Source organism: Schistocerca gregaria, chromosome 8 (genome assembly GCF_023897955.1).
Source record: "Schistocerca gregaria isolate iqSchGreg1 chromosome 8, iqSchGreg1.2, whole genome shotgun sequence".
Taxonomy (NCBI): domain Eukaryota; kingdom Metazoa; phylum Arthropoda; class Insecta; order Orthoptera; family Acrididae; genus Schistocerca; species Schistocerca gregaria.
This window is the reverse complement of record NC_064927.1, coordinates 199,714,100-199,740,575: the sequence shown is the minus strand read 5'-3', so window position 1 is coordinate 199,740,575 and position 26,476 is coordinate 199,714,100. Positions and strand designations below refer to the sequence as shown.

Genomic DNA, 26,476 nt, shown 5'->3' with positions numbered 1-26,476 from the left:
GAAGCATACCGACAATCCTTCTTTCCACGTACAATACGAGACTGGAATAGAAGGGAGAACCGATAGAGGTACTCAGGGTACCCTCCGCCACACACCGTCACGTGGCTTGCGGAGTATGGATGTAGATGTAGATGTAGATGCTCAAAGCCATTTGAACCATTTTTTTGGTAGGCGGTAATGGTACCGCTACGCTGCGGAGGCGGACCTGTAACTGGGGCGTAGTGATTTTAGACATTTAGTTACATGAATTGCCTTTACAAAATAAAGTTACCTTTATTAACATATTCATATCCTTCATTTACATAGTCCAATATGCAAAATAATTATTTATGTAGAGAAACACAAAGAAAGGCACTCAACACAGCTGGACTTCAGTTTGGACTCAGGAACATGCCACGAAAGGCTGGAGAGCGGGAGCGGCACGCTAGACTCCAGTGGTGCCCCTGATCCAGGCCCTGGCGCTGGCCACGTTGCCGTAGACGGCGACGGGTCCGAGGCAGCTGGAGTTCCCCCAGGAGACGACGCCCAGCTGCGCGCCGGCGTGCACCAGCGCGCTCCCCGAGTCGCCGTAGCACACGCCGCGGCTGGGGTGTCCGGCGCACAGCATGCTCTCCGTCACCTCGTGGACTTCGCCCAGGCGCGCCTCGCACTCGGACCGGTCCAGCACCTCGAGGTCGGCGCTCTGCAGCTTCAGCGCCGCCCCGCCGTCCAGGGTGGCGCCCCAGCCGGTGGCGGTGACGGCCAGCCCAGCCGGAGGATCGTAGCCGTCCGCGGGCAGGTCCACGGGCTGCACGGTGGGGCCCAGCGGGAAGGGCTCGGAAACCTGCACAACGTAAGCGTCGCACACATTAGGCTAGGCGCGAATGGAGACGCGTGAGGCTAGGCGCAATTGAGAAGCGTATAGCACGTGTGACGTGACACGACATTACAGCGCGACACGCACGTGCCGCACGGATCGCGCGGGTGCAGCGCATATTGCGGCGCGTACACCATACTTCTCACGCGCCGACTGGCGACGCTCTGCGCTGACAGAACCGATGCCCGCGCAACCTCTTATCTTTCTCAAACGATTTTACAGAAACTATTCTCTGGAAATATATGATTTTTGCCTTACTTCTAGCGTTATATGTCAGCTTCGTGGCGAAGTGCCCATCACCTCGCTAATGACCATTCTCATTGTGATGTACACATTTTAGTAAGACACTACGCAAAACTCAAAAAGTTTGCAACCAAAATTAGGGTCGCTTTGATTTTGCGTTTGGTGCGTATTACACCATATGTTGCTTCGTATGAAATGTAGCTAACATGCTGAACTTTTGTTTAGACTTGGGAGGAGACCTCTACCTGCCTCCGATCTCGAGAAAATGGATCCCATGTAGCGTGCTCACTTCCGATCTCACGCCCGCGAGAATGAAATACTCGCAACATCTCTCGTATCTTCTAAACCGCTCGAGACATCGAAGCGAAAGTTTGGCGAATGATAGCACACGAGGAGGAGCGTGTTGTGCCAATTATTAAACACACGGAACTTTCTTATCTATGGCCATATATCACTATTTTACCTCTTTTATTTATTTCACTCCAGTGACTAATTTTTTAAGAGTTTTCGACAGCTAGCGTAACAAGAACTTCCTAGTATGAAAATAAACATGAAATTTCTTCTTTTATGTCTCTGCAAACCGATACTATGAGGTTTTTCGTAAGCTATTGAGCTCTGTGATCGCCAATTACTTGTTTAATGAGGCCCTCCGTTTTGGAATTCTGTCTCAATAGCTGCGTTTGGCAAATTACATTGTGACAAAGGAAGTACAATTAAACAAGTGACCAAGAGAAATCTGGCCTTTACTCATAAATGGTGATGCTTCTTCGAATGAGAAAAGGTTAACAACTCACACAAAAACAGATCCCCGTAACCCATCGTATTTTTAACACTGAGCGACGGGAATGGAAACTTACCAAAGGATTTTGTTCCTTCTCTTGATCTGAGCAGTATTAAAATACTGACGAGCGTTCCTTCAGGCGGAATGATACGCGCATGCCAGATACTGGTTACTCACCTACGGCTTGCCAAACTCACAATGCGTAATTGTGAATACAATAGTTGTTATTGAGAAAATAAACAATTGATCTGTCGCACAACACAATGGTCAGTGTATTCTCAGCAGCGAAGGATAATGCGCGCGACAGGAATGCACAAGCTAGCCATGTGTGCCTTGTGAGATGGAGTTCGAAAAACATTGTCATGAAAGTAGATCTGCCTTTGTCAGCAGCACATTTCAACAAATTAAATGTATCTAATCATAACACTCTTTTAGGATATTCCTACTTTCGTAATAATACCGACCATTTTCTTCATTTGTGTAGCCTGTTGTTGTATAATTAGTTTATTAATGCTGATAATGTTCATGCAACAATTGAAATGCTTTTTCTCATCACGGTGAACCAATTAAAACATTGTTATTTGTGACTGCTTTTCGACTGTTTCTAGCTTGCAGTGGAAATATGATGTTCACATGCATGTAGTACAGTGTGTCTTATTACATTATTACATCCATATCAGAGTAAGCACAGTGAAACTTCTATACTTCAGATCTTGGACGCTTTTTACCACAAGAACAAAGGGATCACACCTGTGGAGATTATCCCTTTGTAAATTTTTGTAACAGATCGTACAGATACGCTAGCTTACTACGCAGCGAGAATATAACCTTGCCTTACTTTCCTGCCTTGATTCTTAATCACATAATTTTATAATATTCCTTGCTTCCTTATTCACTACCCTCTGCCCCTTCTTGAGATCTGAAGACATAGCGGAGGCATGTGGTACAATTCAAGCGGCCAACGGCTCATCAGTTACTGAAGTATACATTTTTCTTGACAGAAGAAAAACAAAACAAAACTATGCAGCTATAAATAACAGAAAAGTATAACGTGCTAACGAAGAAAGCTGGAGCGTTTAAATGGCGAAAAACTAAACACTACCCAAAGGCAATAAAATTTAGCCATGGCCGCTGAAATTGTACCACACGCCTCCGCGATGTTTTCAGATCGCAAGAAGGGACAGAGGGTAGTGAATAAGGAAGCAAGCGATATTATAAAATCATACGATTAAGAATCAAGGCAGGAAAGTAAAACAGGGTTATCTTCTCGCTGCCTAGTATGCTGGCCTATCTGTACGACCTGTTACAAAAATTTAACAATTGGCAAAACACTCTCCTCCTTGAGTGCTATCATTCGCCAAACTTACGTTTCGATGTCTCGAGTGGTTTAGGAGATATGAGAAATGTTGCGAGTATTTCATTCTCGAGGGCGTGAGATCGGAAGTGAGCACGCTACATGGAATCTATTATCTCGAGATCGGAGGCAGATAGAGACCTCCTCCCAAGTCTAAAGAAAAATTCAGCATGTTAGCTAAATTTCATACGCACCAACATATGGTGTAATACGCACGAAACGCAAAATCATAGCGACCCCTAATTTTGGTTGCAAACTTTGAGTTTTGCATAGTGTCTTACTAAAATGTGTACCGGGTGATCAAAAAGTCAGCATAAATTTGAAAACTTAATAAACAACGGAATAATGTAGATAGAGAGGTAAAAATTGACACACATGCTTGGAATGACATGGAGTCTTACTAGAACAAAAAAAAACACGCCATATTGCTAGACGCGTCAAAGATCTCTTGCGCGCGTCGTTTGGTGATGATCGTGTGCTCAGCCGCCACTTTCGTCATGCTTGGCCTCCCAGGCCCCCAGACCTCAGTCCGTGAGATTATTGGGTTTGGGGTTACCTGAAGTCGCAAGTGTGTCGTGATCGACCGACGTCTCTAGGGATGCTGAATGACAACATCCGACGCCAATGCCTCACCATAACTCCGGACATCCTTTACAGCTGTTGAGGAATGATGGTGGGCATATTAAGGATTTCCTGTAAAGAACATAATCTTTGCTTTGTCTTGCTTTGTTATGCTAATTATTGCTATTCCGATCAGATAAAGCGCCATCTATCGGACATTTTTTGAACGTTTGCATTTTTTGGGTTCTACTAAAACCTCATGTCATTCCAAGCATGTGTGTTAACTTTTACCTCTCTGTGTACATTATTCCGTGATTTATTCAGTTTTCAAATTTATACTGACTTTTTGATCACCCGGTATATCACAATAAGAATGGTCATTAGCGAGGCGATGGGCACTTCGGCACGAAGCTGACATATAACGCTAGAAGTAAGGCAAAAATTATATATTTACAGTGAATAGTTTCTGTAAAATCGTTTGAGAAAGATAACAGGTTGCGCGCGCTTCGTTTCTGTCAGCACAGAGCGTCGCCAGTCGGCGCGTGAGAAGTATGGTGTACCCGCCGCAATATGCGCTGCACCCGCGCGATCCGTGCGGCACGTGCGTGTCGCGCTGTAGTGTCGCGTCACGTCACACGTGCTATACGCGTCTCAGTTTGCGGGTAATCTGGTTGCTGAAAATGAGGGTGAGATTTGCATTCACTTTTGTGTTTAACCCACCAACTCAGTTACCGTAACTCTCCCAGCCTAATGTACACAGTGATCAAAATCTAGGTATGCAGTATACACCATTGTGACGGATTGATGTACCGTTTACTATTTGAAGTGAATACAATAGCTGGGCACAGCTGTTCCCCGACTGAATCAAGTCTCACCAACTGCGACATGGTCGCGTATACAAACGGTGATCCAATACTGTCAAATGTTTTTTATTTCAGTCTTTGATCACAATATGAATTCTTTAGACGATGACCGGTTTCAGTCCGTAAAGACCATCCTCAGATCTTTTATACACCATGTCCTAAAGTGATTAGGCCATAATGGCAATATTTATATGTTTTGAGATGCCATTATGGCCTAATCACTTTAGGTGTAAAAAAGATCTGAGGATGGTCATTACGTACTGAAACCGGTCATCGTCAAAAGAACTCATATTTTGATCAAAGACCGATATAAAAAAACATTTGAATCAAGTCTGATAATGACAAAAAAAAACAGTAAGTGCTCATATGCTGTATGAAGGACAAGGTACGAGGCCTGTTTTTTAAGTAAGTGCCGTTTGAAATTTAAAAAAGACCTTCTAAAATATCTCAATAATTTTTACATGAAAGCCTGTAACTTAATCTACGCACTGATGCCATTGGACCGATGACCGTCGCAGTCTGGTCCCTTGAATCCACCCCCAACTGATGCCATTACAGTCTGATTCTTCCTTGTTTACGTTTTGTACTCAGCGTTTAAGATGCCTCCGATAATCATTAGGTCCCGCCGACTGTGAAGTACGGGCTGTTATAAGATTTCTTTCTGCTAACGGCCTATAAAAGCGATCGATATTCATCGTGAGATCTGTGCTGTTTACGGGGAAAACATTATGAGTGATGGAATGGTACGAAAGTGGGTGAGAGCATTTAAATGTGCACGATGAACAACGGAGTGGGCGTCCTTCAGTAGATAATGAAAGTTTAGTGCAGTAAGTGGACAATGGCTCAAATGGTTCAAATGGCTCTGAGCACTATGAGACTTAACATCTGAGGTCATCGGTCCCCTAGAACTTAGAACTACTTAAACGTAACTAACCTAGGGACATCCACACATCCATGCCCGAGGCAGGATTCGAACCTGTGACCGGTGCGGACGAGCGGATCCAGACTGAAGCGCCTAGAACCGCTCGGCCACACTGGCCGAAGTGGACAATGTACATCTACGTTTATACTCCGCAAGCCCCCCACCGCTGTGTGGTCCGCCCCGGTAGCTGAGTGGTCAGCGCGACAGACTGTCAATCCAAAGGGCCCGGGTTCGTTTCCGGGCTGGGTCGGAGATTTTCTCCACTCAGGGACTGGGTGTTTAAGATGCCTCCTATAATCGTGAGTTCCGCCGACTGTGAAAAATGTTCAAATGTATGTGAAATCTTATGGGACTTAACTGCTAAGCTCATCAGTCCCTAAGCTTACACACTACTTAACCTAAAGTATCCTGAGGACGAACACACACACACCCATGCCCGAGGGAGTACTCGAACCTCCGCCAGGGCCAGCCGCACAGTCCATGACTGCGATGCGCCTCAGACCGCTCGGCTAATCCCGCGCTATCCGACTGTGAAGTACGGGCTGTTATAAGATTTCTTAGTAAAGGCCTATAAAACCGATCGATATTCATCGTGAGATCTGTGCCGTTTACGGAGAAAACATTATGATTGATAGAATGGTAAGAAAGTGGGTGAGAATAAAAACAATCCTACCACTATTTGACAGACATCCGCAGCTATTTACAGACGTTATAACACAGGTAAAATAAAGACATATTATGGTTAAAACACGTCACTGAGCATCCTGCGTGAAAAAAAAAATGCTGGATAATGTGTACTAGTCAGTCTCATTCTGCCAACGGCGGAGGAGGGAGGAGGAGCGGACAGAGGTTAAGGACACTCTTGTCCTTGGGATGGGATACTGCCCCTAAATGCGGAAAATTCAGCAATGATCAACGGCATGAGGATGCAGAAGACAATGGAAACCACTGCATTAAAGATATATAACATGTATCCACAGGACATGTGGCCTGTAAATGAAAAAATGTCAGGATGATCTCTCCATTGGCAAAAGATTCTGGAATAGCCCCCATTCGGATCTCCCGGGGGAGGGGGGGGGGGCACTACCAAGAAGGATGTGACCATGAAAAAAAGACAGAATAATCAAAGAAAGATAGCGTTCTACGAGTCGGGACGTGGGAGTCAGAAGTTTGAATATGGTAGGGAAGCTAGAAAATCTAAAAAGGGAAATGCAAAAGCTCAATCTAGATATAGCAGGAGTCAGTGAAGTGAAATGGAAAGAAGACAAGAATTTCTGGTCAGATGAGTGTAGAGTTATATCAGAGAATATGGCATAACGGGAGTAGGATTTATGTGAGTAGGAAGGTAGATAAAAGAGTGTGTTACAGTGAACAGTTCAGTGATATGGTTGTTCTTATCAGAATCGATAGCAAACGAACACCGACAATGATAGTTCAGGTATACGTGCCGACATCGTAAACTGAAGATAAAGATATAGAGAAAGTGTATGAGGATATTGAAAGGATACGTAAAGGGAAATGAAAATCTAATAGTTTCGGGGGACTGGAATGCAGTTGTAGGGGAAAGAGAAGAAAAGGGTACAGGAAAATATGGCCTTGGGACAAGGAATGAGAGGAAAAAGACTGGTTGAGTTCTGTAATAAATTTCAGCTGGTAACAGCGAATACTTTATTCAAGAATCTCTAGAGGAGGTGGTATACTTGGACAAGACCAGGTGATAAAAATCATATATTGGATTGCAAGGCGTACCCAGGAGCAGATATAGACTCAGATCACAATATAGTAGTGATGACGAGGATGCAAAGAAGTAAGATACGGAAGTACTAAGGAATGACGAGGCGTTCTTCAAGTTCTCCAAAGCTATAGATACGGCAAATAGGAATAGCTTAGTTGGCAGTAGAGTTGAAGAGGAATGAACATCTCTAACAAGGGCAATCACAGAGGCTGGAACGAAAAACATAGGTAGAGAGAACGTCACTGCAAAGAAACCAAGGGTAACAGAAGAAATACTTTAGTTGATCAATGAATGAACGAAATACAAAAATGTTCAAGGAAATTCAAGAATACAGAAATACTGAGGAATGAAATAAATAAGAAGTGCAGGGAAGCTAAGACGAAATAGCAGCTTGAAAAATGTCAAGAAATCGAAAAAGACAAGAGTGTCGGAAGGACAATAGGAAAGTCAAAGCATATAGGAAAGCCAAAACAACCTTCGGTGATATTAAAAGCAAGAGTGTCAGCAGAAAAAAATGCAATGGGAATCCCACTGTTGAATTCAGAGTAGAGATGCGATAGATTGAAAGGGTAAATTGAAGGCCTCATACATCCAAGTTGCTAAAAAGGTTGATATACAGAATAATGGAAAATAAAATTGAGGATGTGCTAGATGACGATCAGTTTGGCTTTAGAAAAGGTAAAGATACCCGAAAGGCAATTCTGTATTTGGGGTTCGTAATGGAAGCAAGACTAACGAAAAATGAAGACACTCTCGTTGGATTTGTCGACCCGGAAAAAGGTTTCGAAAATGCAAAATGTTGCAAGATGATCGAAACTCAGAGAAAAAGAGGTAAGCTATAGGGAGAGACAGGTAATATACAATATGTACAAAAGCCAAGAGGGAACAATAATAATGGACGACGGATTACAAGGGGAGTTTGAAAAGTCCTCGCAGAAATAAAAACTACTTACGTGTTCGGGGTAAACCATTTTTATTTTTCGACATAGTCTCCTTTTAGACTTATACACTTAGTCCAACGCTGCTCTAATTTGTTGATCCCTTCCGAATAATAGGAATTGTCGAAGTCTGCAAAATAGCTATTAGTTGGAATCCTATTTTGCGACCACAACTGCTGAGGTGTGTGCTGGTGCATTGTCGTGATGGAAAAGGACTTTTTTGCGGTCCAATCGCCGGCGTTATCTTGCATCTCGGTTTTCAAACGGTCCAATAACGAGGAATAATATGCACCTGTAATAGTTTTATCCTTTCCCAGATAGTCGATGAGGATTATCTCTTGCCAATCCCAAAAGACAGTCGCCGGCCGGAGTGTCCGTGCGGTTCTAGGCGCTACAGTCTGGAGCCGAACTACCGCTACGGTCGCAGGTTCGAATCCTGTCTCGTGCATGAATGTGTGTGATGTCCTTAGGTTAGTTAGGTTTAATTAGTTCTAAGTTCTAGGCGACTGGTGACGTCAGAAGTTAAGTCGCATAGTGCTCAGAGCCATTTGAACCATTTTGAACCAAAAAAAAAGTCGCCATAACCTTTCCGGCCGAAGGAATTGTCTCCGACGTTTTTGGTGCTGATTCTCCCTTGGTAACACATTGTTTAGTTTGTTGTTTCTTCTCAGTAGTATAGTTATGTAGCCATGTTTCATCCACAGTGACGAAACGACGCTTAAAGTCCTGCAGATTCTTCCTGAACAGCTGCAAACCATCCTTGCAACACTTAACACGGTTCCGTTTTTTGTCAAGAATGAGCAATCGCGGAACCCATCTTGCGGATATCTTTCTCATGTCCAAATGTTTATGCAAAATATTATATACCCGTTTATTCTAGGTGCCCACAGCACTAGCAATCTCACGCACCTTAACCCTTCTGTCATCCGTCACCATATCATGGATTTTATTAATGATTTCTGGAGTGTTAACCTCCACAGGGCGTCCAGAACGTTTAGCATCACTTGTGCCCATATTGCACACTTCGAAAGTTTTTAAACCATTTATGAACTCTTAACTGAAGGTGCAGAGTCACCGGAATGCTTATCACGCTTTTTAGTCGCCTGAGGCGTTTTGCCTTTCATAAAGTAATGTTTAATCACCACACGAAATTCTTTTTCGTCCATTTTTTGACATTCACTCGACTTCCTCGATTCACAAGAATTCCAAATACAAAGAAATAGACCAATATGGCTCAAACTTGGTGTGCGTTCTTTCCAAAGGTGCTACTAACTAAACATGACCTCGATACGCGCCGGTGGTTAAGTACACCAATCTACAGCGATCTCCTTACACGTATGATTCATTGACAACATGTATTAACTTTATTTGTCCTTCACAATTCGTACGTTATATCATTTTATTTGTTATTTTATCCTTTTTTTAAAACTTATACAGTATATATAAAACAAAGAAAGTGGTTTCAACTAAAATCAGTGAATAATGTTTTGCAGTTGTACATGGTGGTAACTGCGTATACTAGCCAGTGGCGTCTGTTAGCACTACACATTTTATAACTGAACATGATTTTAAAAATACAAAGCATCTCGTTCATATATTTTATTAACTTAGGTATTATTTTTATGATCAACCGCAGGAGCCTTGTGATATAATACCTAGACACCAAAATAGCCTCTCGTGACTTAATTGTTACACTGTCCATGGAAGAGACCTTCAAAAGTATGTGTGGTAATGAAATTCTGCAGGATGAAACTAGTGATAACGGTTTCAGGGTTGCCTACTTTGCTTGACTGAATAAAGTCTGCCTTGACCACAGGACGTCGCCAAGGAGGCTCCGAAGAAGGGCACAGCTGTTCGCGGAAGCGGATCCTGCCATATGTTTTGGAGGCGAATGCGGTTTCCTCCTTTAAAGGCAGCTGCCGCTAGACCACTGCAAGTGCCTGGAATACAGTGACTGTGCGTGCCGAATTCGCCTCCCTGCACGCAGGTCCAGGTCCAGGTCCAGGTCCGGGTCCGGGTCGACACGGCTGCACTGGGCTACCGTGAGAATGTTCATTGTTTGGCCCGCCACCGTCTGTAGGCGTGAAGCACTCGACCAGTGAGTCACACATGGCTAGCACCTAGCAGCCAGTACCAACCTCCTACATGTTATACTTGTATGGATATTGAGTCTCTTCTTTCGGAGCATATCCATACAAGTATAGAGTTCTGGCAACACCGGCCATGACGTCCTTCTGTGCGGATGCACACATATTCCCCGAACTCTTACGGGATTTGGTAAGAATGTCTTCTACGAGTAATGAGTGTGTTTGGGGTGAGACACTACGAATGTAGTGTGTGGGCATACAAGGTGAGAATGTGGGACTCGCGGGAGGCGTGCAAGAGATAGTCCCTTCAGTCGCGCTATCCTCTGTGCCCCCGGTGGCTCAGAGCTGGTTGGCCTCTGTAATAAAAAAAAATGAGTAGAAGGATCAACAAATGAACTTAAAGGGATGTCCTGTGACATCCTCAACGAGCAAACACAGCGATAAAAAAAAAAAGATGGATAGAGCGTTGCCATATAAGCAGGAGATCCCGGGTTCGAGTCCCGGTCGGGGCACACATTTTCATCTGTCCCCGTTGATATATATCAAGGCCCGTTGTCAGCTGAAGATATTAATATAATTCTAATTCCTACATGTTAATCCTGTAACCGCAGGTGATTTTCCGATTTTTGCATCCAAAACTGTGGGACATTTCTATTCGATAATCAGAATAGTTGAAATGACAGAATTATGGAAATGTAACAAGAAAAACAAAAAATTTACTTTACAGTTGAATTTCAATTGATATTTAACGTAAATACCGCAGGAAATGTGAAAACTGCTTCAGCGTTATAAAAGCAGAATAAACTTATCGATAAATTTTCTGAGGGTTGTTTATCGTGAAGTAGTGCTCCATACGCAATCTCAGAAATAGAGATAAAAACCTGCTGCCGCAGGCAGGTGCTTGTGTAAGAATGTGAGTCATATTGGAAGACGCAAAAAACGCTATTTCCGATGTTCCAGCGACGAAAAGAGCAGACTTCGATGATCCAGAGCAACACGAAATAAATTGACAGGAAAATAGCAGCCTACGATGTTGCGGAGCTACAGAAAAGTATTCGACGGGAAAATCGCGACTTTGTGAGGCAACGGACGAATTGTGGCGCCCTGAAAATGTTCTAAGTTGGCGTGGCCACAATGGACGCTCGTCAAAGCCGGGGCCCGGCAGCAAACACGGGGTGGCGAACGTTGGCCGCGTGCCTGGGAATTCCGCTGTGACGAGGACGGTGCTTTGTGTGGATTAACGAGACGTCTATGCCGGGAGTGCCAAAGATGGCGGACTTTGTGAAACCTTGATGGCAGACATTCCGCAGTTCCTATACAAATTAATAGGAGCCAGATGAATCATTATACCTCAAAAAGAAACATGTACATTACGATTATTTGCACGACAGTTCTGATGGTGTAATCAGATTTCCAATACCTTTATTAGTTTAAAGTTTAGTATCAGACGGTAAATTACACGAGTAACACCCAGGAACGAATTTACAAAATCACGCGATTTTGTCGATCGCCATGTCTTTAGAAAGCTATTAGTAAATCTAAATTGGTATGAATTACAGGCATGTAACTTGAATAGTACATGAATTATTGGAGATCAAAGTGGCCGATTACTATCGATCGCGTCAAGCCATAAGTAGTCCACAGTTACACGATAAAACGGTAGGAGCATGCTTATAAATAGTTTGATCCATCTATGTCTATGTTAATATCCGTTATATGCTATTCATCAAGAAACTGGTCAGTTATTTACTGTGTTTCAGAAATCACAGAGACAATAGGCCCCCGGCCTGCCTTTTGCTTCTTTTCTTTTGATATATGTTTATTTAATTTTTTATGTATTTAATAATGTGTGTTAGAGCGTGTTTATGGTCCAGTGGTAGAATTGTTTATTTAATTTCAAGTTATTTAAATGTAAATCCAGTATTTCGAAAGTGTTTTATGATTGTGAGTGTACGTTAGCTTGGAGACGTGGAGGGAGTGCTCTAGCCAATACAGCCCTCGTTACTAAGGGAGGCTACTACCGAAGTGAGTGGAAGGGAGTTCTGGCGAGTACAGGACAGGACAGGGGAAATGACTGACACGACGGTGCGAGGGACGCACGGTCAGCGGAAAGACTTGGACAGTGGAGTAGTTTGCGCGTGGTCGCGGAAGATAGAAATATTTCGGAGTGCCGACCTGTGCTCGTGTCATTTCCGTGGCTTCTGCAGTGAATGCGTTCAAAAGTGAATATCTCGAGAGACATGTTGTTGTTCATAACTAATTACGTGAAGTAGGAATCTGTTGCTTCCCTGTTATTGAACTTATACTTTATTTAATTGCTGGACCATCGCTACCAATTAGGGTTTTGCAGAAATATGCCGCATTCTCAATAGTACTTCTACTATCGTACTCACTATTTGAAGTCGTTAAGATAGTACCTGAAGCTTTTATTTAATTGCACTCTTTCATTTATAAATTTATATGTTGCTTTCATAATTCGCAACTGCCGAGTGATAGAAACCTTCGGCCATTCGATTCATGTGTGTATTCTTATCGTACACTGTAGACTCAGCAGTATTTGGCCTGTAATGCGGCAACTACGTATCCCAGCACCTAGACAACAAAACCAGCCAAAACTTTTAATATTTCAACTCTAAGTCGGAGGATGCGTAGTTATTTTGAAAGACCGCAACTTCCGGCTTGCAAAACGGAACTGAAGTTACATCCGACGCGTTTGTCGCTGGCTCTGAAAAGAAGTGAACGCGCATGTCCGCGTCGCCCGCGGCTGGAGGCTCGGGACGCATTCAGTAAGACGAGAATAGGAAATTTCTGCATGGCTCAACTGCATTCACGTAAATAAAGTGAAATTCTTGCTGTCACTGGGTGTCGTCCCCTCCATCTACAGTTTTTTAAAAAGTCGGCAGTTAGAGTTAGAGGAGAAGAATTTTGGCCACTTGTCACGCAGAAGCCGTTTGGGGTACTTGTGGTCCAGGGAACAGCAGGAGCAGTCTTTCTCTGTCGCCACTCAGCCGACTATCCGGTGCTGACTGGCGCCTTCTGGTGCACATTTGTTGATTTTTGAGTAATTGCTGCGTTTTGCATCAGCGTTATCCACTTTTTGGGTAGCTCATAGTTTGCAGGACTTGCTACGCAGCTTAACTTACCCGAATCATTGTATTACTTAGTGGGTCTTGGATTCGTTAACTTTGAATCTGCGAGCCCCCAGTCACGGAGTTGGTAAGCTTATAGCGTTTCCCAAGCAGCCTACCACGTAGGTGAGCGGCATCTCACTGGTAGTGGAAAAGCCATGATTAAACTGAGCTTTAAAGAGCTTTATGATTAATTATTCTAGACAACTTTGCGATTGTTAAGTTGGAGTTATTTCTCAGTCAACGTCACGAGAGACTATGTTCATTGATGGTAACGGGAAAGAATCTCAACACCGAGAAGGAATTGTGCGACATAAATAAAAGTTGGTAGACGTATTTCTACACCTGATGTCTACTAAAATTTGGTGCCAATCGCATAATAGTGCGTTAATAGCGCCCTAAATAACGAAAAGTGTGAGGGTATCCACATGAGTGCTAAAAGGAACTCTATAAACTTCGGTTACACGATAAATCAGTCTAATCCAAAAGCCGTAAATTCAACTAAATACATAGGTATTACAATTACGAATAACTTAAATTGGAAGGAACACACAGAAAATGCTGTGGGGAAGGCTAACGAAAGACTGCGTTTTATTAGCAGGACAAACCTACTAAGGAGACTGCCTACACTACGCTTGTCCGTCCTCTTTTAGAATCTGCTCCGCGGTGTGGGATCCTTACCAGATAAGACTGACGGAGTACATCGAAAAAGTTCAAATATGGGAGAGAGTGTCACAGAAATGATACAGGATTTGGGCTGGAAATCATCAAGAGAAAGGTGTTTTACGTTGCGACGGAATCTTCTCACGAAATTCCAAACACCAACTTTCTCCTCCCTATGTGAAAATATTTTGTTGACACCGACCTACATAGGGAGGAACGATCACCACGATAAAATAAGGGAAATCAAAACTCGTACGGAAAGATATAGGTGTTCATTCTTTTCTCACGCTATACGAGATTGGAATAATAGAGAATTGTGAAGGTGGTTCGATAAACCCTCTGCCAGGTACTTGCAGGCATTTGCAGAGTATCTATGTAGATGTAGATATGAGGACGCAGGTTTGCTTTAAATAAACGCTGTAATGCTTCCCTTTGATAATGGATGTGGTGAGCCGATGTTAGTCAAGAATGCCTTTAACGAGACAAAGATAACATTATCAACACCTCACTGAGCCTCAAAGGGGTCGTGTAATAGGGCTACAAGAAGCTGGATGTTCCGCCTGCGATATTTCAGAAAAACGTGAAAGGAATGTAGTAAATGTGCATCATTGCTGGCAGTGTTAGTCCCGAGAATGCATGGTCACAAGAACACCGAGCTCCGAACGACGTCGTGGCACTACCGAGAGGGAAGCCCGCCCGGTTAGCCGCGCGGTCTAATGTACGGCTTTCGGGATTGGAAAGGAGCGCCTGGTCGCCGACACGAAACCGCCCGGCGGACTTGGGCCGAGGTCCGGTCAGCCAGCTTATCTGTGGATGGTTTTTAGGCGGTTTTCCATCTGCCTCGGCGAATGCGGGCTGGTTTCCCTTATTTCGCCTCAGCTACACTATGTCGGCGATTGCTGCGCAAACGAGTTATCCACGTACGCGTACATTACCATTACTCTATCAGGCGGAGGGGTGAAGGGGACTGCGGTAGTCGTCGTGGGGTTGTAGACCACTGCGGCTGCGGCGGGGACGGAGCCTCTCCGTCGTTTCTAGGCCCCCGGTTAACATACCGAGAGGGAAGACCATCGTGTTCGGCCTGTGGCTCTACCGCGTCGTACTGCATCTGCAGCAGCAATATGAACAGCAGTTGGTATCATAGTGGCACAACGCACTGTTACAAATTGGTTACTTCAAGAATGGCTCCGAGCCAGACGCCCTGCAACGAGCATTCCACTGACTACAACCCACCGCCATTGGTGACTTCAGTGGTGTCAAGCGAGAGCTCATTGGAGGGCAGGATGGAGGTCTGTTGTGTTTTCTGATGAAAACTGGTTTTCCTCGGTGCCAGAGATGGCCGTGTGTTGGTTAGAAGTCGGCCAGTAGAGGGCGTGCAACCAACCTGCCTGTGTGGTAGACACACCTGACCTACATATAGAATTATGGTCTGGGATGCAATTTCGTAATACTGCAGTAACACTCTCGTGGTTATTCCACTCATTCTGACTGCAAACCTGAAGTCAGTCAGGTGATTCCACCTGTTGTGTTGCCATTCATGAACATCATTCCAAGGGGGTGTTTTCCAACAGGATAATGTTCGTCCACATACCGCTGTTGTAATACAGTATGCACTACAGAGTTTCGACACATTGCCTCAATTCACTCGATCAACAGATCTGTCTTCAGTCGAGCATATATGGGAAATCGTCAAAGGACAACTCCAGCGTCATCCACAAACAGCAGCCGCGCGGGTTGGGGACGCGCGGTGTGAGGCGCCATGTCACGGATTGCGCTGCCCCTCCTGCCGACGGTTCGAGTCCTTGAGTGTGTGTATGTTGTACTTAGCATCAATTAGTTTAAGTAGTGCGTAAGTCTATGGGTCCATGACCTCAGCAGTTTGGTCCATTAGGAATTCACATCCATTTGCATTTGCGCAAACAGCATAAAACCCCATATGGGATCTCCTAGCCAATAATGCCATGCTATAATTTCATTTTCATAGTTTTCATTTTTGTTAGTGTCATATGCCATGGTCGCATTGTAAATATGGCTTTTGGGTGATGCTCAGCTGATCATGTTTTATGTAGGCTGACGATGGTCCAGTATAGACCGAAATCAGTTGCTGAATAATTAACAAGAACAACTGCAGCTGTTGTATACACAATGAAATTCCACAAATAAAGCTGGACATTTTGATATGTTGCTGTTAGGGATACTGTTCCAGTATCACTCGAAATTATTTTCGAAGGGTGCCAATTTGGGCTTGTTGTTACAGCCTAACATTTCACGAAGGATCGGCTGTTGGACGTGTTCACTTCCGGTACACGTCGCAAAAGTTCTGTCTGTTCACCTAGCGTCGTGTAATAGCTGTGTCTCTCTCGCAGAAGATCTCGCACAGCCGTAGGTCCGCTGATTACACCCGTTGTGACTGTACCGACAACCGAAAATTCTCTAAATCTGCTGAATGAGTTCGTAATTTTTAGCGATGCCGGAGTAGTTTGCTGCCGTGGTGCAATGTGAGCCATCACACTTCGTCATTATCGCAGAGCAATGACTACACATGAATTAAAAACGCTTTGTCACACTATGTTCATGTCACATCCATTGAGCTGAAGTGACACCAGAAAGCTGATGTCCAGGTGTTCTCCTTTCAGCCAATTAGAGGCCAGGAAAGCCTATGAGAGACGAGAAAACTTATCTCTCTGTTCTTTCACGTGTCACCTTCGCATTTTCTCTGTAGTTTCACGGGTCAGCCACGTACTGAGCGTGTGATTACGCCGTATCACAAGGCAATATGCGTTGTTCAGTCGCGTTTAACCGATATAGATAGAAGGAAACTAACCCGACAAACAATACTAACAAAATTTCAAGAACCGATTTTCAATGATGATTTTAGGAATATACAACCCCGTGCATTTTAGGAATATACAACACCGTGACATACGGTGTAAGGCAAGGCTGTGTACTGGCTCCCACACTCTTCTCACTTTATTTCACAGCTGGTATGAGAGATGCGACCAAAGCCTGCAGTGGTCAAATGGGTCTTGACTCGAGAACAGACAAAAGTGTCTTCAACATCCCTCGCCTCAGAACAAAAAGACGCGTAAATAAAATATCTATCTTATAAATTCTTTACGCAGATGACGTATGTATGATGGCTAATGCCCTGAATCTCTCCAAACATACATGAACCCGCTAAATGACTCCTGCTGAAGATTTTTTTTATTCATAAGCATTACCAAGACGCAAGTCCTTCAAGAACTTACTTAAGGGTTCGAATACAGACGATTGCAGTATTAAGATGGACAACAAACATTTGGAAAACGTATCACACTTTAAATATCTAGGTAGCCAAATTAGAACCGACAACAGTCTAAAAACAGAAACTGCAGATCGTATTGCCAATGCAGCCTCAGCTTTCGGCGAACTGAATGACCGAGCATGGAAACCACATGATCTCAGACTACAAACTAAAACTGCGGTCTACAAAGCAATATATTACCAACTTTACTCTACGCCTCTGAAACCTGGTGCTGTTATAAAGCTGACATTAGTAGGCTAGACACCTTTCATCTTCTCTGTCTGAGATTAATTCTCCGCATGAAATGAGAAGACCGCGTTCCAAACACGAAGATTTTGTGCCGTGTGAAACTGCCTGGCTTTGAAGCTCTGTTAAAGAAACCGCAATTGAGATACAGCGGCCATATCATACGCATGGACGACAGTAGACTTCCCAAAACGGTGTTATACTCTCAGCACTCTTGTGGAAAGCGGCGGCAAGGTGGCCAACACCTGCGATATAAAGACACCATCTAACGCCACCTCACAGCCTTTGGCATTCCGAGCAAACGTTGGGAAGAGCTTGCATTCCACCGATCAGAGTGGCGGTCAACTATACACAAGAGTGTGGAACAATTCGAGCGTATCTGCCTAAAGAACCTGGACGATAAACGAAAGCTCCGCATATCTAAGCCCAAGCCTAATTACATCTATACGTATAACTCAACTGGGCAACTGTATTGCACTTCGTGCGACCGGATCTTCAAAGCAAAGCTCGGTTTTGCAAGCCACATTCGAGCTCACCACAACACGGATTAAATGACTGACTGAGTCGCTGTCGCCAGACAGAGCAAGGAGGACATCATGTTGTAATGTGGCGTGGTCTCCTGACCTTCATTTCTTACATATTCCATCCTCACAATCATATTATGCACATCAAGACGCTTCATTTGAACCCAAACTCGATAAGGTAGGGTCAATTCTGTATGAATTCATGTAAGCAATATGCAAATCTAATAAGTAAATCGCAAGTGCACACCGAGGTTGAGAAACTCGAGGCTGGCGTACACAACATGACAGCCACAGGAATTTTCGTTCTAAAGAGGAATCCAGCCCACTGGGATGACCATCCCTCCAGATGGCTCGGTCAACAACATACCTACTTCGGCCGAAGCGACCACCCAAAGACAAGACTGCTTTTGCTGGAGCGAAGGGATAACGACCCCCTTGTTCGACTTAAAAGCGAATTCCGATACATTATGTGGGAGTGCCCAGAAGAGGCATTCTTTCGTGGACCCGACTGCATAGTAATGGAGTTCTCACAGGAGGACAGTATACACCTAACGGAGATGCTACAGATTTCCGCACTGGACGACTTAAATGAAACATCATTCTCATGTTTGAAAGAGCAACGCTGATTGGCGGAATATTTCTGACGCAAAGAGTCAGATGAGTGAGGGAAGGAAGCGAATGATGTACCCTTGCATCTTTTCCACAAAAAGGGGCCGTTCCGTTGTCGCTCTTGGAATGGGAACACGTAACGAGAGCGAGTGCGCTCGTACATGTACGCAAAGAGCGAGGAACAAAGTCTCTCCTCAGTACTTCACTGGCAGAGCACCTCTGTCGTTAGCGAATCGGAGTGACACTCTATATTGAGTCGCTCTCGATTAAGCGTTGTTCACTGTGCTGGCCACCACACTTATTGTGCGGCAGTCGTTGCAGCTCACAGTATTTTGCGCTACAGCGTATGCGAGCCCCATCTGTCTATAATAGTACACTCCATTACATTTCTCACACAACAGCCTTGACCGTACCTAGAAAAGTTATTCAAGTTGTGTAGGAGGGGCTCTCAGCCATTCTGCTGAGTAAATAACATTCTTAAAGAAAAGGGAGAAAAGAACCTTTGCATACTTTGTAAAATAATAGCATTCCTATCCATAAGAGTCAATCTACTGTTCCGAAAACAGCCCGGAAATTTTATTTTTTTATATAAGAAAAAGTTTCATTTGATTTCTCAAAACTTTTTCCAATAAATAATATTTTTAGTTCGTTTAATGTTTTTCTTTTACTAACTACCAATACTCCTGTACCCAAGTATCCCTCTAGTTATGTAAGAATATAGAATATTTTGGTGTCTTTTTTCCTTACAGTGGACGACTCCAGAAGATATTTGTTGCTGAATGTTTTTCAAGCAGTTCTTGTTGGTGCATTAGGAGCGTCTGTCTGACTTCTGTAGTAGTGTGAGGTGGAAATTGTTTCTTGCAGGATCCAAAGGGTACTTGTTGGATCAATCCATTGTGCAACTTGACAGAATAAAAACCACACACTCTCATAATGTGAATGCCTAATAACTGGCATAGTGGAACGTACCCTCTGCCATGCACTTCACATGGTCCCCAAAGTATAGATGTAAAACTTCTGCAAGGGTCAATTAGCCATTAATGTTGCACTTTGATTATACTGGTGGTATTCAACAAGCTTGAGATGGTCAGCTCTTGAAAAAATGTGGAAATGGAATGTGATTGTGAGAACGAAAGTCAAGATGGGATGTAGGTAGAGAGTTGGTGGCGGCTTGTGGGTTGGAGACAGAATTTGTCATGTGTCATTACGAAGGTTGAGGTGGAAGAGAGGAAGAGAGAATGTGATTTAATGCCCCGTCGGCAATGAGTTCATTGGAGATGGAACACAAACTTCGGATAGAGGAACTATACAGCAAGAAATCGTCCGTATATTTTTCAAAGGAAAGATCACAGCATTCGCCTAAAATAGTTCAGGGAACCACAAGAAATCTATATTTGGATGGCCGGATATGAAGATTTGAAATGCCATCCTTCCAAATACTAGTTCAGTGTATTATCGCCTGTTGATGTTGTGGTCTTCAGTCCTGAGACTGGTTTCATGCAGCTCTCCATGCTACTCTATCCTGAGCAAGCTTCTTCATATCCCAGTACCGACTGCAGCCTACATCCTTCTGAATCTGCTTAGTGTATTCATCTCTTGGTCTCGCCTAGCGACTTCAAAAATGTTCAAATGTGTGTCAAATCTTATGGAACTTAACTGCTAAGGTCATCAGTCCCTAAGCTTACACACTACTTAACCTAAATTATCCCAAGAACAAACACACACATCCATGCCTGAGGGAGGACTCAAACCTCCGCCGGGACCAGCCGCACAGTCCATGAGTGCAGCGCTATAGACCGCTCGGCTAATCCCCCACGGTGTAGCGACTTCGCTCGGCGATTGGGCTACACAAAATATGTACTTGATGTACGGGTTCGAGATGCCGTTCAAGACAAGTTGATAGTAAGATAAAAGATCGTTGTTTTTATGGTAGAAGGGGCAGTGGAAGTGGTATTGGGAATATGTAGAGGTAGCATTTAGGGGCAGCTAGTGTAGTTTTTTGAAGCACATGGGGATGCAGAAGGAGGTGGATGTTTAGTATAATGATGGTTATGTCATCGGTAGTTGGTGTGACTCATAGGGGGAATTATGTGTCGATAGTGCGGTTGCGGACGTTTAACTCAGTTTTCGGGGGGGGGGGGGGGGAGGCTTCACCTGAAGTCCGTATCATATGTATCAAGTTTCGCCAAAGTTTTCTTGTTAACAGCCACCGGGGCTGGAAGCCTCACCTGCCCGACAGTGTAAGGACTGCTGCAAGTTGTTTGGTGGCAAAACTGTGTTTCACGAGTCGACTTTCAGAAGATATTAACGTTATTAGTTGATTTTCGAGGTTAGGCTAAAGAGCAAAGAAAAAGAGCGAAAGAGTTGTCATGGAAAAGAGCAGAAACTCGTGTTATCTACACGTTTCACGGAGAATTATTTTCCCTGTTTAACATCCAGGAGTCCAGTGAATTCTGAAACTTGCACAGCAGCCTTAAAACCAGTCATCATTGCGTGAATGAGTGAGATATTTACAAGGGGCTTTCAATAAACAATACCACACTTTTTTTATGAGAACTGGTTAGTTCTATTCAGTATTCGAATACTCCATATTATTTCTCGCTCTTTTGGCTACAAAGGGGTGGCATAATCTCCGTTCTATGCGACGGTCTTAGGTCACATTACTGGGAGGACCTGTAGGCGCACGTGGTACGCCATTCCACTGATCGACGTGTAAGCAACGTCTTGCTGCATCAATAACCTCCCCTTCACCTACATACTGTTCGCCGCAAAGTGCATCCTTCATTGGGCCAAACAGATGGAAGTCGAAAGGTGCGAGATGCGGGCTGTAGTACTGATCAGGAAGAACAGTCCAATGAAGTTTTGTAAGTTCATCTCCGGTGCGCACACTTGTGTAAGACCTTACGTTATCATGCAAAAGGAAAGAATGGCAGCTAACTGTAAATATAGATAAATGTAAATTAATGCAGATGAATAGGAAAAAGAATCCCGTAATGTTTGAATACTCCATTAGTAGTGTAGCACTTGACACAGTCAAGTCGAGTAAATATTTGGGCGTAACATTGCAGAGCGATATGAAGAGGGACAATCATGTAATGGCGGTTGTGGGGAAAGCGGATAGTCGTCTTCGGTTCATTGGTAGAATTTTGGGAAGATGTAGTTCATCTGTAAAGGAGACCGCTTATAAAACACTAATACGACCTATTCTTGAGTACTGCTCAAGCGTTTGGGATCCCTATCATGTCGGATTGAGGGAGGACATAAGTAATTCAGAGGTGGGCTGCTAGATTTGTTATGGTAGGTTCGATCATCACGCGAGTGTTACGGAAATGCTTCAGGAATTCGGGTGGGAGTATCTAGAGGAAATGAGGCGTTCTTTTCGTGAATCACTACTGAGGAAATTTAGAGAACCAGCATATGAGGCTGACTGCAGTACAATTTTACTGCCGCCAAGTTACATTTCGCGGAAAGACCACAAAGATAAGAGAGCCTACCATCAATTGAAATCGGGACTCCTATCTCCAGGCCACAATTTTCCCGTCGTCTAGAGTCCAACCAATACGGTCACGAGCCCAGAAGAGGCGTTGCAAGCAAAGGCACTAGCATCAGTGGTCTGCTGCTGCAGCCATTAACACCAGATTCCAGCATACCGCCCTAACGGATACGTTCGTCGCATGTCCCAATTGATTTCTGCGGTTACTCGACGCGGCGTTGCTTGTCAGGTAGGACTGACAACTAGACGCAAACGCCGCTGCTCTCGGTCCTTAAATGAAGGCTAACGGCCATTTAGTTGTTCGCCGTGGAAGGCAATGCGTGAAATATTGTATTCTCGTCACACTCTTGCCACTGTGGATCTCGGAATATTGGATACCTTGGCGATTTTAAAAGTGGAATATACCATGCAGTCTAGCTTCAACTACCATTGTGCTTTCAAAGTCTGTTAGTACCCGTTGTACGGTCATAATCCCGTCGGGAACCTTCTCGCACGAATCATCTGAGTACAAACGACAGCTTCGCCAATGCAGTTACTTCTGTAAAATATCTGGGAGTATGCGTGCGGAACGATTTGAAGTGGAATGATCATATAAAATTAATTGTTGGTAAGGCGGGTACCAGGTTGGGATTCATTGGGAGAGTCCTTAGAAAATGTAGTCCATCAACAAAGGAGGTGGCTTACAAAACGCTCGTTCGACCTATACTTGAGTATTGCTCACCAGTGTGGGATCCGTGCCAGATCGGGTTGACGGAGGAGATAGAGAAGATCCAGAGAAGAGCGGCGCGTTTCGTCACAGGATTATTTGGTAACCGTGATAGCGTTACGGAGATGTTTAGCAACCTCAAGTGGCAGACTCTGCAAGAGAGGCGCTGTGCATCGCGGTGTAGCTTGCTGTCCAGGTTTCGAGAGGGTGCGTTTCTGGATGAGGTATCGAATATATTGCTTCCCCTACTTATAACTCCCTAGGAGATCACGAATGTAAAATTAGAGAGATGCGAGCGCGCGCGGAGGCTTTCCGGCAGTCGTTCTTCCCGCGAACGGTACGCGACTGGAACAGAAAACGGAGGTAATAGCAGTAGCACGTAAAGTGCCATCCACCACACACCGTTGGGTGGCTTGCGGAGTATAAATGTAGATGTAGATATAGACTGCACTGTCCTTTTATACAGTGTATATGCGATGGGGTTGGGTTGTTTGAGGGGGGGAGGGAGACCAAACAGCGAGGTTATCGGTCTCGTCGTATTAGAGAAGATTAGAGAAGGAATTCGGCCGTGCCCTTTCAAAGGAACCATCCTGGCATTTGCCTTGAGCGATTTAGGGAAATCACAGAAAACCTTAATCAGGATGGCCGGACGTAGAATTGAACCGTCGTCCTCCCGAATACGAGTCCAGTGTGCTAACCACAGCGGCACCTCGCTCGGTATATATGCGATGCTACAGCCATTTGCATATGTGTATATTGCTATCCCATGACTTGTCACCTCAGCTTGATGATGATGATGATATGATGACGTTTGGTTTATCTTGCGCTCAACTGCGCGGTCATCAGCGCGCGTACACAGTCCCAATTTTTACACAGTCCATTTTCTTTTCACATTCCAATCTAGTTACTCTCACAAATGATGATGTTCATGAAATGATGAGGACAACACAAACACACAGTGCCCGGGCAGAGAAAATCCCCAACCCAGCCGGGAATCGAACCTAGGAGCCCGTGATCCTGAGGCATCAATGCTAGCCCCTAAACGAAGAGCTGCGGACATCAGCGTAACGAACAGCGTTATTTAAAGAGTGTACACTACCGGCCATTAATATTGCTACACCACGAAGATGACGTGCTACAGACGCGAAATTTAACAGAAACGAAGGGGATGCTGTGATATGCAAATGATTAGCTTTTCAGAACATTCACACAACGTTGGCGCCGGTGGCAACACCTACAACGTGCTGACATGAGGAAAGTTTCCAACCGATTTCTCATACACAAACAGCAGTTGACCGGCGTTGCCTGGTGAAACGTTGTTGTGATGCCTCGTGTAAGGAGGAGACATGCATACCATGACGTTTCCGACTTTGATAAAGGTCGGATGGTAGACCATCGCGATTGCGGTTTATCGTATCGCGAGACTGCTGCTCGCGTTGGTCGAGATCCAATGACTGTTAGCAGAATATGGAACAGGGTAAAACGGAACGCCGCGCTGGATCTCAACGGCCTCGTATCACTAGAAGTCGAGATGACAGGCATCTTATCCGCGTGGCTGTAACGGATCGTGCAGCCACGTCTCGATCCCTGAGTCAGCAGATGGGGACTTTTGCAAGACAACAACCATCTGCAAGAACAGCTCGACGACGCTTGCAGCAGCATGGAGTGTCAGCTCGGAGACCACGGCTGCGGTTACCCTTGACGCTGCATCACAGACAGGAGCGCCTGCGATGGTGTACTCAACGACGAACCTCGGTGCACGAATGGCAAAACTTCATTTTTTTGGATGAATCCAGGTTCTGTTTACAGCATCATCATGATCGCATCCGTGTTTGGTGACCTCGCGGTAAACGCACATTGGAAGCGTGTATTCGTCATCGCCATACTGGCGTATCACCCGGCGTCATGGTATTGGGTGCCATATGTTAGTGTCTCGGTCACGTCTTGTTCGCATTGACGCCACTTTGAACAGTGGACGTTACATTTCAGATGTGTTACGACCCGTGGCTCTACCCTTCATTCGATCCCTGAGTAATCCCAAACTTCAGCAGCATAGTGCACGACCGCGTGTTGGAAGTCCTGGATACAGAAAATGTTCGACTGCTGCCCTGGCTAGCACATTCTCCAGATCTCTCACCAACTGAAAACGTCTGGTCAATGGTGGCCTAGCAACTGGCTCGTCACAATACGCCAGTTATTACTCGTGAACTGTGGTATCGTGTTAAAGCTGCATGGGGAGCTGTACCTGTACACGCCATCTAAGCTCTGTTTGACTCAATGCCCAGGCGTTATTAAGGCCGTTATTACGGCCAGAGGTGAATGTTCTGGGTACTGATTTCTCAGGATCTATGCACCGAAACTGCATGAAAATGTAATCACATGTCAGTTCTAGTATAATATATTTGTCCCATGAATACCCGTTTATCATTTGCATTTCTTCTTGGTGTAGCAATTTTAATGGCCAGTAGTGTATTGTGAAGCAGCAGGTGTAGCGGCCCACCTGTACAACAGCGATGTCGTACTCGGCAGAAATGATGCTGAACTCGTCGTGGATGATGGCCTGCGAGACGTCGAGGACGACCCCGCCGATGCCCCGAGTCGACGTGCCCGCCCTCACGCTCATGTCGGCCACCTCGTAGCGGAAGACGCAGTGCGCGGCCGTGAGCGCCCAGCTGTCGCCGATGACGGAGGCGCCGCACCAGTGGTTGCCCGCCAGCTGGAGCGACACCATCCACGGGAAGTCGGCGATGCTGGCGTCGCTGCCGTTGATGATGCGCCCGCCGCCGCTGGCGGACCACGGCGCCGCGCCTGTGGGCGCCGCGAGCGCGCACGCCTGCAGGCAGAGGAAGGCAACCACACCGCGCAGCATGGCGACGACCGGTGAATCCAGCACGCTCCTGTCGGCGCGAACTCTTATAGAGCCGAAATGCACAAAATGGAGCCTTGCCTTCAACCTTGTTTTCTGCGCAGGAATCTGTCAATCGAGATCGAACAATGGCCGCGAGGAGTTATCAGAGGTGATAACGACTGCACTCATACGCACAGATCACAAGATCGTATCTCCAAAAAACCGACCAAACCTTAAAGTAGGTGGTTGAAAACACAATGAAGTGTTCACTCTTATCTACTAGTCACTGAACCTTCTAATATCAAGATGTACGTAACACTACGATAAGATAAATCAAAATGTCATGAAGGTAGCTGATATTTTATGTACTGCAACTCTCCTCTTTAATGTCGAGGTATTAAGGACTTCATTTATTTAGTAAATAAATCAATGAAGGACGGCCGCTGTGGCCGAGCGGTTCTAGGCGCTTCAGTCCGGAACCGTGCTGCTGCTACGGTCGCAGGTTCGAATCCTGCCTCGGGCATGGATGTGTGTGATGTCCTTAGGTTAATCAGGTTTAAGTAGTTCTTAGGGTACTGATGACCTCGGATGTTAAGTCCCATAATGCTCAGAGCCATTGTTGAACTTAATGAAGAC

General features: G+C 44.9%; 1 protein-coding gene across 1 annotated transcript in view; it reads right to left on the bottom strand.

The window, feature by feature from the left end:
- Positions 1-272: 272 nt before the first annotated feature.
- The window catches only part of LOC126284339 (trypsin delta-like), a 46,487-nt gene continuing 20,283 nt past the window's right edge, over positions 273-26,476 (bottom strand). Inside the window, exons 2-3 of the mRNA XM_049983191.1 lie at positions 25,493-25,825; positions 273-823 (exon numbers count right to left, since the gene is read on the bottom strand). Coding sequence (XP_049839148.1) covers positions 425-823; positions 25,493-25,825 — 732 coding nt within the window. The 3' untranslated portion in view covers positions 273-424. The remainder of the gene's footprint in view (positions 824-25,492; positions 25,826-26,476) is intronic.